Source organism: Calonectris borealis, chromosome W (assembly GCF_964195595.1).
Source record: "Calonectris borealis chromosome W, bCalBor7.hap1.2, whole genome shotgun sequence".
NCBI classification, from domain to species: domain Eukaryota; kingdom Metazoa; phylum Chordata; class Aves; order Procellariiformes; family Procellariidae; genus Calonectris; species Calonectris borealis.
Genome location: NC_134351.1, coordinates 5763631 through 5776681, shown reverse-complemented (window position 1 = coordinate 5776681; position 13051 = coordinate 5763631). Strand labels below are relative to the sequence as shown.

General features: G+C 44.0%; 1 protein-coding gene across 2 annotated transcripts in view; it reads left to right on the top strand.

Annotated features, from left to right (window-relative positions):
* Positions 1-13051, top strand: part of LOC142075058 (SET-binding protein-like) — a 259616-nt gene that overhangs the window by 171986 nt on the left and 74579 nt on the right. For both annotated transcript variants that reach the window (XM_075136058.1, XM_075136059.1), the window contains exon 5: positions 9045-12510. In XM_075136058.1, coding sequence (XP_074992159.1) covers positions 9045-12510 — 3466 coding nt within the window. The remainder of the gene's footprint in view (positions 1-9044; positions 12511-13051) is intronic.

Genomic DNA, 13051 nt, shown 5'->3' with positions numbered 1-13051 from the left:
TTCCCCCTTGTCAGGTCGCAACAGACCCTGCTAAAAAGTTTGTCCCCACCTTTCTTATAAGCTCCCTTTAAGTAATGAAAGGCTGCAATAAGGTCTCCCCAAAGCCAAGGGGTGGTAAACTAAAAATCACCTGATTGAGGACTAAAATCCTCACCAACTACGTTGCAAGGGCATCACCTCTAGTCCAGAAACTAGTCTGCCATGCTTTTGACGTTTTCAACGTGTGCAGCAAATTTCCCCAGTTATCACCTCATGCGGTTGCTGCCGGTTCTAGGGAAAAGGTGAGAGGGATCACTTTTTATCTGCCAACAGTGGTGAAAAATAGGCACAGGTTATAGGCGAACTGGGAGGATAAATCTTTTGAAACTCCACTCATCCTGTAGCTTTTTGCAAATGGGGCAGGTTTCACTGCTTGGGCAGTTAGAAGGATTGCATACAGTGCAAGGGAAGGTGAGTGTTCTCCTATTCCCTTCCATCAGCAGATAATCATTTTGCTGGTGAAAACCAAGGAGAATCTCACTTAGGAGTCTGATCTGAGACCAGCTGTTTGAGAGAGTCCAGAATACGTCCCATCTGTGGATGGTACACTCCACACCATTTGCTAAATTTGCACAGAGTGCAGTGACTTTTCAGAACATAACCAGCGAAGCCAGAAATTCGTCATGTATGACTTCTTTAGGCAGATTTTTCAAAGGGAACGAACCTCCCACATTTTGCTGCATACCACTGAAGTTCATCTTTTCGGGGTGAATTTGCTGAAGGTACAGGTGATGTGCTCTCTGAATTCATGGTACAGGACTCAGATCTTAATGCAGGGAGGTGGGAAGACACTGGAAGTTTGACCTCTTCCACAAATTTTCTTGAGCTTTAACCCAGCTGCGCCAATAGATGTTCTGGACTTTTTGCTAATGCTGTTGCACATGAATACTTCATGCTAGACCTTAGATGCAATCAGGATGCTTTGAAAGAATTAATCTGGCGGTCAGTAACTGCTAAATGAAGTGCATGTTAAAAGAATGATGAGCTAACTGACTGGAGCTCACAGCTTTTATGAGCTTCTCTAAATGCCTGTTTTCAGGTGAATTCAGCATCTCCTTGACATTTAAGGACTCAATTTATAATCAAATTATTTAACTCTAGTGGAAAGAATCACTGGCCTCAATGGAAAAGCCATTTATATTTCCCCCACCTCTTCTTAAAAAAAAAAAATATTCAGGGTAACTGCAATTCCTATACTAAATGAAGGATAAAAGAAATCTTTCAATGCAAATTAAGCACTGCAGGCTTTTAAAAATTATAGCAGAAACTTATGGTGCACAGCTGCTCACATCCTTATTTCCAATTTAGAAATCTGAGACATGCTGAAGCATTAACGTCTTGGACAATACCACAAACCTTTCAGAGACGAATACCCCTTACTGCTCACGTTTCTGCAGGTCCCAGTCCGTCTTGGGATCCTTCTGTTGTTTGATTTTGGCCAAGTCACTGTACCTGTATATATTGCCCTCTACAACTTGAAATTGCATAGCAAAGTGGAAGATCAGGATGAGATAGAAACCTGGATGAGCAACGTTGTAGTTACACACCAGGAAGAGTAGGTCGAGCTCCATGGAACTATACCACTTCTGAAGGGATGGAGGTATGTTTTATATATGAATAATAAAGCCTTAATATCACTGCTGCCATTAAGTTCATTAGCAAGGCTTCTGGACAAACGAAAGCATGCAGCTTAACAAAGGTGTCTTGCTTGCTCTGCGAGCCCTGGTTTCACGGATATAATGTTTGAAACACTCGCTTAAAAACCTTTGCACTGGCTTGAGGCCAAGCAAGGACCAAACCAGGGTTATCTCACCAGATGAATGGGCAAAATTGTATGAGTCCCATTGTAGTCCACCTTAGCTGGTGCCCAATTGTTTTCTTCCAGCTTCCTAAACTGAGGCAGCAAACTGTGTTATGCTTAAACACGATATTGAAACTGCATTGTTATGTCGGTGGTGATGGGTTCTTTGTTGGAGATGACAGAAAAATCCCATTGTTTAGAGTTTTCCCAGACTCGGTGCTTAATACAAAGCCCTGAAAAGAGCAGGGTTTTTTAAACATTTGATAAAGAAAATATGTGCAGAGATGGGTCTACCCCACTAGTAAGGAACAGATCAGCCCACAGCACCAAATCCTACCTTTATAAACTCAACATGTTTTTGCAATTTGCCCAAATAAAATCCTTAATCCCTGTATGTGGAAAATGGAAGCGTCTGAAATCCAGCAGAAGATTGAAATAGTGTGCAAATCATCCAGTTCAAAGCTGGTAGCAAAATTAATTTGGAATAACTTTGAAATTTCTGAATTATTTAACAAAACAGGACGCTTTACCAGGAATGCATGAAAAATTACAATTTGCAACCACGTGAGCATCTTTGGACCCTTCAGTAATCTCTGTGCATTGCTTTGTCTTTTCCTTAAGAAGAAGTGCTGTAGATAGGTATTCTCAAAACAATTATAATGCAAAAACCTGAACTTCGGTTTCTCTTTATTGACACGATTACACAAATATCTCAGGGAAGACAGAGCTACATAGCAATGGGAATGTAAATCTGGAAGGACCTCCAGCAGCTTCAGTGAAGATCCTCCTGATTTGCACGAGACTTGCACCACGGTCTGTGACGTTTGTGTTCGGTGAATGGACACAAACAGGTGATGTTTTTAATTAACTCACTCGCACCCCATGCTGTATCTTGCTCTTAAGTAGTTCCCCTGCAGCTTCGCGTTAATTCCTGCCTCTCTTTCGATGTCTAATGAATGATCCTCACTCCAGTGAGTGTGGTGGTGTTTGGGCTTTGTGCTATTGAAGACTCAGGGAGCTGGGGAAGAAGTAAACTCTGGGAGTGATAAATTTGACAGACTGCTCTGGAAAATCACCCTTGTTTGGGATGATAATGATGAATTTTACGTTAGTGCCCGCTGACACATCTTCCAGTAGTATTTTAGTTGGAATTAAAGCCCTTACATCAGTTCTGAACCAGATTCAGTGGGGTTTCTCAGAAGACACTACTGCTGTTTGCACTTCCAGCAAGTGTCATATGCCAGTTTGCGATCCCTCCTCCCTGGTTAGAGTCACCAAGGACCTAAAGGACTTCCTGAAACCATTTCAGACACTTGTGATTATAAACTAACCTGACTTGATCACAGGGCCTTCCTATAAATTGATCACATTTCATGTCAATGACTGCTCAACCTGTAAGTCATCAGGCCGGAGTTAAGTTCCCCTGAACCTGGTGTCTCCTCTGCTTGGCATCTTTTCTTTACAGAACAATGCTACCCAGGAAGGCTCAGTGTACTCACCAAAATACATTAAATATCTCCAACCTGTAGTTCTGATTAGGGCCTTTGAGTGAGCAGTTTGCAGCTGTCCCACTGGGACACAGGAGGAAATGCTCAATTCTGAGCAAAAGTATCAGCTGAGCCAGGATTATTTATTCATGTGTCAGAGCTGGAAATCCCAATTTTTTCTTCTTCTCAAAGGGTTTTCTTCTCCAGTAACATGTTTTCATGCATGTTTAGGAAGCAGAAACTGAAGAGAAAGCTTTTTCAAGAGGGACAAATCACCTGGAGCTTCTCTAGTTTTTAGGAGCTCCTTGCTAAGAGAGTCTTTTTGAGAAGGCAGGTGCCCATTGCATTTTCCACTTAACCTCAGTGCTGCCGTATTTATTTATTCAGTCTCAAAAATCTCAGGTTGACCTTTTGCTAGGCACCAAAGTTCTGTTATCAGCATTGCCTGGAGTATTTTTGAGTATAAGCTTAAGTTAAAGCAGGTATGAACTCAGGCTTGCCTTTACTCTGAGCTGGCTCAGGAGGGTCCAGTTTGCATGCAATATGACTGCCATAGCAGCATGCTGTGCCTGAGCTAATATCCTTCCCTGCATGGCTTGGAGACAACACCTGGCGACCCAGCATCTAGCCAACCCAGGTGGCAAGCAGAGCAAATGCCCACATACATCCAAGCAGTCACAGCTTCACCCCATGGATTTCCAATGAGATGTCGGTTGCCAAAATTGCTACCAAAAATGGCTTACAAGCTCTTAGACTACAGAGATGTATTATACGGTGTTTTGATGAGATTTGTTCTTGCTGGAGAGGCAGGGGTGGCCCTGAGATAAAAGCAAGCACTTCCCAAGACTCTGATTCTAAGTGACATTATTCGTTTAGGAAAGCCTTTCCTCCTTTTCTTATCTTTTTTTTTTTTTAATTTTATTTCCAGCCTATGAAGAAGATAACAAAGGACGGTATGTCCCCAGAGCACACTCTGATGTGTCACTGTGGATGCCAATCCCCACAGACGCTCCCGATGTTATTAATTTTTAAAACAAACTTGCTGATTGAGGTTCTGACTGCCTTTAAATTGTCTCTACAAGGAGACTGTGTACTAATTAACCCACAGAAACAATCAATGATGTACCTTTTTCAAGTTTCAGGGTGATTAGAATATGAAAATGAAGAGCACAATGGTGCAGATGTTTTAAAATCACAGCAGACAGCAATTAGTGACATGGGAACCAGCTGCTTATCTCTCCAGATAAAGCCTCTTAATAGGGAATTACACTTGAGGAGCCATTACACAGATGGATCTGCGAATGATTTAAAGAGGGGGCGTTGTAGTATTAACTTTGATTTGCAAGCCAGATTCTTGAGAAGCTGTATGTGTGTTACCTCCTCAAAAAGGTGCGTTTGGAGCAAGGGGGGTACCATCCCCTGTAAGCAATCAGATTTTTTTCAGGTGATAGGTTTCTCTAATTGCGTATTTTATCGTTATTATTATTTTTAACTATATTCATTTTTATTTGGATTTTTTTCTTATTATTTTACTAAGCTTTTGATTTGGTTGTTGGAATCTCCTCCCACTTCTTGCTTTGGGACTGGAAGCAGCGTGGATTTAGAGAGAAGCTCAGGCGAGGGAACAGGGAGGCAGAGTGAGACATCCAGTAGTTAAATGAAAAGAGTCCCTGAGGGATAGATTCTGCTGCTGGGTACTGCTTGCAGAGTAGGGTGCCGCTCATCATGGGACTGATACAGTCTCATCCCCTGAGTTGTAAGGGCTACATGCCAGAATAAAACTGTTAAGAGGAGTAATCACCTCTGCAGGTGCAGGGTTGAACAGTTCTGGCAAAGCAGGTGTAAACACACAGTCCCACCTCCTCTGCTCTGTGGCCAGTGCTCTTCAGTTGCCAGTATATGGGATGTATCGTGCTCATAGGTCTATGCACCATTGCCAAAGCTGAGGACTGAAACTCATGAGTTTGGCATTAAAATCGTATACTGCTAGTAAGAGGATTCAAACTTTATTTTTTTACTCTAAGGTTTAGCATGTGCTGGATCACATTGCTCAAACTTCTTCGTAGTTATGAAAACTGTTAGCTTCTTTATGTGTATTTTATTTTCTTGAAGGAAAGATGGAATTATTACCCACTAAGCACATCCAGTAAACTGAATATCAAGAGAAATATTGACCAAGTCTGGTGAGATGTGGCAAAATTGCATGGGTTAAGTTACGCTTCTACTTTCACAAAAGAAGAAGGAGCTGACTCCCAGTGCAGAATAGCTAGCTGCTGAAGAAAATCCCATTTAATGAAAGGGCAAACTACAAATAAAGGCAGATGCTGAAGTTTGAAGTCTTTGTAGGGACTCATAAATCAAAAAGTAAATAAAGGTAAATCTTTCCGTTTTCATGAAAAAGACCACTATTCTTGATGCCAGTCTCAGCCGTGCTGTCATAGGAACTCTGTTCAGGTCGACAGCCCTTTGCCAAGACCTATGGAGCTGCAGTACATTGCACGCTTACTGACAAATAAAGTAATGAACTCGTGTGAAAGGCATCAAGATACAGGTTTCTGAAGAGCCCTGTTTGCCCTCACCCTACTGACAGCTCTGGCATCCTCCACAAGCTCAGCAGAGGCTTAGGTTAGCTTGTTGGCTTCTTAGGGTGGTGCTCACCCAGCAGGGAAAATTGAAGCCTAAACATTAGGACCAATGGGATCAGACAGCAACCCAGATACACAGGGAATAAAATACACATGGCTGCATTACTTTCAATTTATTTAGTAGTGCTTTTAGGTAAACAGTCTCCACATATCCATTGCAGCCAGTGAAACCCAACCTGCTGCAGCCAAATGATCTCCGGTTGCTGTGCTGCAGAAGAATTATTTTGGGATGATATGGACGTGCCTGGCAAGGGAGAGCAAATAGTAAATGTTATGCTGGAAGAAGTTGCATGAGGAAATCCAGCCGACTATTATGTGCTTGGGCAGATATATAGTCTTGACATCCCGCTTAGGAAATGGAGTCCCCTGATCCTGCAGACTGGTCATTTTTTGAAGGCCTATTGAAATCAGAGTGCTTATCCATGTGATTAAATGCCTCCAGAGTTGGTACCTTTGATGACATAGGCATATCTTTCTCATGAATTGGAAGATAGATGTTGTGGTGGCCTGCGGTGCTGGAGCGATGACAAGGCTATCATTAGGGATATGTTGGAAGTTGCATCATCATTTTATAATGTGCAGGCTGAGGAAATGAGGCTGAAGGAGCCAAGCGATATATCAGCATTCATCGCTGATATATAGCTGGCCTCTCAGTTCTGAGCCCTTATTAACTGCCTTAAAATATAGATCAGAGATTATTTTTTCCTTTTAAACTAGAGATCTCTGTGTGTGCAGTGGACTTGGAGAGACCAGGGTGTTGCCAGCGTGTGATGTTTTCACTCACTGCTGTAACTCTCTTTTTTTTTTTTTTCCCTTCCAAATTATATTTTTCAGGTCATTTAGTTTCACAGCTCAGTATTTTGGAAGTAACGTGGGTGTAAGGAGTTGCTTCGATGGCAGCCATAAGGCCAGGATCTGTGCGGCCTGCCTTGGTGCGGGTCCTGGGGGCCAAGAGAGGCCTCAGCCCCTCATTTCCAGGGCTTTTCCAAGTCAGAAATCATGGTACCTCGGGAAGATGATGTTCCACGTGAGGCTTGGGTGGAGGGCACCCATCTCCAGCCCACTGGGACCTCACCAGGGGATGGCCACCTCCCACACACCTCCCTCATGCCCAGCTGACAGCGCACCCAGCTTGGTGGCCTGGGGGCAAGAGAAGCCCCAAATGGCTGAGGTAAAATGAAGCTCAGGATCTTTGTGATCAGTTTAAAAAAATTAAAATAAAAATAAACTATCAAACTTCAGTGCCACTGCTACTGATTTCCTTTCGACCCCTCCCTGGCCCCATCCCAAGGACGTGGACGGGGGTGGGCTCCATTTTGCGAAGGAGGACATCAGCAGCGTGGGTCGTGGCCGCTGCGTGCTGTGTGGCTCGCGCACGGGAGGCCGCTGCGAGGAGGAGGAGGAGGAACAACTGATTCATTCCCCGAGGGCTGTTTATGCTTTCAGCTCTTTTCTCAGGCTGAAGAAACCGGGTGTCGCTCGCCCGCGACATCTGCAGCTCCACCGCAGCTGCGTTCTTTCATTTTCTCACTCCACAATTCCTGGAAATCTCTGCTTTCCCTGAGCATGGCTAGTCCATGTGCACGACAGCTGAACTATCCACAGGATTTAAGAGTCCCTGATTACTCCTCATACGATGGACCAGAACAGCTTCATCGTTATTGCCTGTTCCAGAAAGGCCACACGCCCATTTTTATACGCACATGAACGATATCTCAACATCAATAACATGTATGTTTACTGGTCACTAAATAATGCACCATGGGCTTGAGGGTGTTTAGCACTTTTTAAATCCCTCTGAAGTTGCTCAGAACTGGGGACACCTCGTTTCCCAGCTCAAAACCCTCTTATATTGGCAGCCTCCTTGCCCCAAAACCTCTGTTGCAAACACCCCAAACAGGGATCTAACGTAATGCTGCTGATTGACAGAAACTTAATTGTAACAGGGTGTTTGCAGAAACACGAGACACTTAGCAGTTGTTTTCTATTGTTCTTTCCCTGGTTACACAGATTTATTTTAAGTCTCTCATCATTTATTTGGCATTCAGAACGGTGTCATTACAGTTTGCTCAGAACGGTTGTTTGCAGTACTAGGTGTACAAAATCAGTTGCACAGTTTGATCCAGAGCTTTACAAAAAAAAAGCTCCCAAATGTAACAGGAGAAAACAAATGGCTAGAAGAGGTCAGTTAATGAAAGTAAAAAAATTTTTTTTTTTTTCTTTAGGAGACTTTTGAAAAGGTTACAGCTGTAGCAAACATAATTTCTTTAGCTGGAGAAGGCCCACTAAGAAAAAAAAGTAGACTTCCTTTTGCTCTGTAACAGTCTTGAGCATAATTCTACCCTTACTGCAACCTCTGCAGCTTGAAGAGCTGCTGTCAGATTAGAAATCATATTGAAAATATCTCTTACCAACATTGCAAATAGCAGATTATTAAAATGGAAAGGGAGTAATGCAAATCTTGAACCTGCCAAGTGTGCCTCACACACTTGACGCTATGCATATGATTTTGAGCACTAAGTTTGTGGGGATGACTTCTATGTGGAAATTTAAGCAAGTAAATCTTTGCAGATTCTGGCTTCATAGGGAAGCGGACCCATGGGTTTTCCTCTTCTTTGCTACAACTTCCGAGATAATTTTGCATTTTTCTTGTTTACAACAATGAACTTAATTGCTGTTGTTGAGCATCAAGTTCTGTGAGGGATTGTTTTTTAGGAAAAAGGGATTCTCACCAGGAGACTGAGTTGCACCATTCATCCATTGAAAGGGAATATTTTACTTGTGTTTTAAATTAAAAATCAATAGAATATGTTTCCTTAGCAATTTAGCATTTATAGAAATATTTCCATTGTTTTTAGAGTGGGAAAACAAAACAAAACTTGTTTACAGTGCATGAATCTAAATGTAAATTTGGCTCAAGTATAAGACTTTATAAAGGCTCCTAACCCTTACAAAGACGTTGGTTAAGAAGAGTTGCTATTCACTATACAAAAAAAGAGCTGCAACCAGGGGTTATGAATGGACTGATAAACTAATTTTTTTTTTTGCTATTTATTTTCTGCTACCTTCCAGGTTTATGACAGGCCACAAAAACATTCTGCTCTGCACTATGATCCGGGCCTCCAACAAGACTTCACCGGTGACACCTTAAAATCAAAGCACCAGCAGAAAAGTAGCAACCAGCACCATCTTGACTGGTCAGCGAGCTCCGATACTGGATCCGCTTCTCAAAGTTGCTTCATCAACACAGAACCCAGTCGAGAAGCAGTTAGTGCCACCAAGCTCCCCGCTCCGGAGCCAGGAGTTTCCTTCAGCAAATCCCAAGCAAAGAAGTCCTGCGCCAGCAGCTCGTGGGGGCAGCTGTCAGCCAGTAGTAAAGAGCTTGCCATTTGCAGTGCAGTCCCATCACCCAACAACATCAGCGCGGTCGCCCAGCCGAGCAACGCCTCCGAGTGCAATGGGCTTTTGCCTCTCGGTGATCAAGAGGGAGGTGTACAGCTGGAGGCCCCCGATCAGCCCACCGGGAGTACAAAGAAGAAGTCCAGCAAAAAGGACTTGATAAGTCAAACAATCCAAACCACAGACATCGAATGGGTGAAGAGTGCTCAGAAAGCATTTGACAGCAAATCCCATGATAACATGGAAGGGAAAAAGGAGTCTTACTCGATGGACAGTGTATTGGATACGTCACCCTCGAAGCAGAATCCCACTTCTGCTAGCAGCTGTGAAAGTGACAGCAGTCACGTACGAATTACTATCCCAATAAAGTCTCCGACAACAGATACATCTGGCCACAAAAGGAAAAAAAGGCAATCCACAAAATCTTCCATAGAGAAAACTATCCAGGAGAAAAGCCTGCCTTCTGGACTTGCTATGAGCAGTGAAGTAGCAAACAGGACTAGCTCTCAACCAGAGGGGAGTAAAAAAGATCTTCGAGCCACAAAGCCAGGGAAAGTGATTGAAAATGAGTCCCCCTTAGTAGCTATCGACAGCAGTGTGCTCACTGACAAAGCTTCCCCCAACAGTGCCACCAGACTCAGAAAATCTGTAGCTGTGACATCCACTCTCCTACCCACCGATCTTCCCACAGCTGGCAAATTATCTGAGGTCCAGCACCCCAAACATGCAGCTAAGCGGCGATGGACCTGCAGCAAACCTAAATCTATCCTTCGGGAGACTTCCATGACAACATCTGAGAAGCTGATGGTGGAGCCTCCTTCAGCCTATCCCATCACACCATCCAGCCCTCTGTATACCAATACAGACAGTCTTACTGTGATCACACCTGTCAAGAAAAAAAGAGGACGACCAAAGAAACAGCCTTTGCTCACTGTTGAAACCATTCATGAGGGAACCTCCACCAGCCCAGTGAGTCCAATCAATCGCGAATTTCCAGGAACAAAGAAAAGGAAGAGGAGACGGAATCTGGCCAAGTTGGCCCAGATGGTCCCGGGAGAGGACAAGTCCATCAGTGAACTCAAGTTTCACAAAAAGGTCGGGAAGCTTGGGGTCTTGGATAAGAAGACCATCAAGACCATTAATAAAATGAAGACCCTCAAGAGGAAGAATATTCTCAATCAGATCTTGTCCTCCTGCTCCAGCAGCATAGCTCTGAAAGCAAAAGTCCAGCCACCATCTAGTGCTGGGCCAACCACCATTGATGCCAGACTAGGGAAGCAGATCAATGTCAGCAAGAGGGGGACTATCTACATTGGTAAAAAACGGGGCAGAAAGCCAAGAGCAGAGCTGCAGCCTCAGCCAGAAGAACCTAAGACAGCCATCAAGCACTCAAGGCCTGTTTCCAGCCAGCCAGAAAACCCAGCAGTGCCTTCCAACCTGCAGTCACTTGTGGCATCGTCACCAGCAGCTATTCATCCGCTTTCGACACAGTTAGTGGGGACTAATGGCAACCTTAGCCCTGCAAGCACTGAAACAAATTTTTCAGAGTTAAAAACTATGCCAAATCTTCAACCTATCAGTGCTCTTCCTACAAAAACCCAGAAAGGAATGCACAGTGGAACTTGGAAGCTGTCTCCACCCAGGTTAATGGCTAACTCACCTTCCCACCTCTGTGAAATAGGTTCTCTGAAAGAAGTCACGCTGTCGCCGGTGAGCGAGTCTCACAGCGAGGAAACCATACCGAGCGACAGTGGGATAGGTACAGACAACAACAGCACTTCTGACCAAGCCGAGAAAAGCTCAGAATCCCGCCGGAGATATTCCTTTGATTTCTGCACCCTGGACAATCCAGAGGCTATCCCATCTGACACCAGCACAAAGAACAGGCATGGTCACCGGCAGAAACATCTCATTGTGGATAACTTTCTCTCTCATGAGAGTATTAAAAAGCCAAAGCACAAGAGGAAAAGGAAAAGCCTGCAGAACAGAGATGACCTCCAGTTTCTGGCAGACCTTGAGGAACTCATCAATAAGTTTCAAGTGTTCAGGATTTCCCACAGAAGTTACACATTTTATCACGAAAATCCATATCCCAGCATCTTCAGGATTAATTTTGATCACTACTACCCTGTGCCATATATCCAGTATGACCCATTGCTCTATCTTCGCAGGACCTCTGACATGAAGTCTAAGAAGAAGCGTGGTAGACCTGCCAAAACCAATGACACCATGACAAAGGTGCCTTTTTTACAAGGGTTCGGTTACCCTATTCCCAGTGGGAGTTACTATGCACCCTATGGAATGCCTTACACATCAATGCCTATGATGAATCTTGGTTACTATGGTCAGTATCCAGCTCCTTTGTACCTGTCTCACACGCTCGGAGCGGCTTCCCCATTTATGAGACCTACCGTGCCCCCACCCCAATTCCATGCAAGCTCTCATATGAAGATGTCCACCACTGCCAAGCATAAAGCGAAACACGGAGTGCACCTACAAACACCTGTGGGAATGGGCCTTGGAGACATGCAGTCCTCTTTGGCTCCCCCAAAGGTTGGAGGAACGAGCCTTTCAAGTGGCCGACTTCACAAAAGGAAACACAAACATAAGCACAAGCATAAGGATGAGCGGATATTGGGGACACATGAAGATCTGAGTGGTCTCTTTGCTAGCAAGTCCACTGGCTTCTCCAGCCATGCGATCAACGAAAGGCTAAGTGGCTCAGATAAAGACCTCTCCTTGCTCAACGAGAAAAGCAAGCATAAGGAGAAGCAGAAGCACCAGCATTGTGAAACCGGACACAAAGGCTCAAAGAGTAACTTTGAAGTGGATACGCTGTCTACGTTATCACTTTCTGATGCCCAGCAGTGGACACAGAGTAAAGATAAAAGTGACTCAAGCAATGATCCCATTGACTCTTGCACAAAGAGATACTCTGGTAATACTGAAAGTAATGGAAGGTCAGAGTCCCTGGACATGTTTGGTGAAATGAATTCCTCGAGTGAGAAGCGGGACAACGATGCAAGTGGGAATAAAAGAAGAAGCTTTGAAGGGTTTGGAACTTACAGGGAAAAGGACATTCAGCCCTTCAGGACAAATAGGAAGGACAGAAGTACTTATGATTCTTCAGCTTCTTCAGGTAAGCTCTGCTTTATTCTATTTTACCTTACTGTATTTAAATTTTAATGCTGAACAAAGAGGCACTTGCCATTTACATCAAACATGTTTATGAGTCAATAACTTCTCTGGCTTTTTGTAATTGAGTCCTATTCTGCATCTAAACTTTGGGGAGATCGACAAGAAAATTGGCCACGCATTAAGCCAAAACCTTTAAAAGTCTTTGAGTTGTTACACAGCATTTTTATAAATATTTGTCCTGCCTTTGCCTATCTCTCAGCTTGTTGTGCTTCCTCCAAAAATCTCGCCATTGCATTCTGTAACAGCAGCAATTCTAATACCTGTTGGCAAGGTAGGCATCCCTCTTATTAGCGTCTAGTGTCGCAGGGTGGTAGTCATTGTCCAGCCTTTGGGAGAACAGCCACGGTACTGAGCAGAGAGTCTCGGCTCTGGCCCACAAAGTGTACAAAACCATTTGTTGATGGGATGGACCAGATGCGTGGGAAGTTGTGGAGCTGGGTCAGTGTCCCATGACTGGTGTGGTGTACTGCTGATCCAAAGGG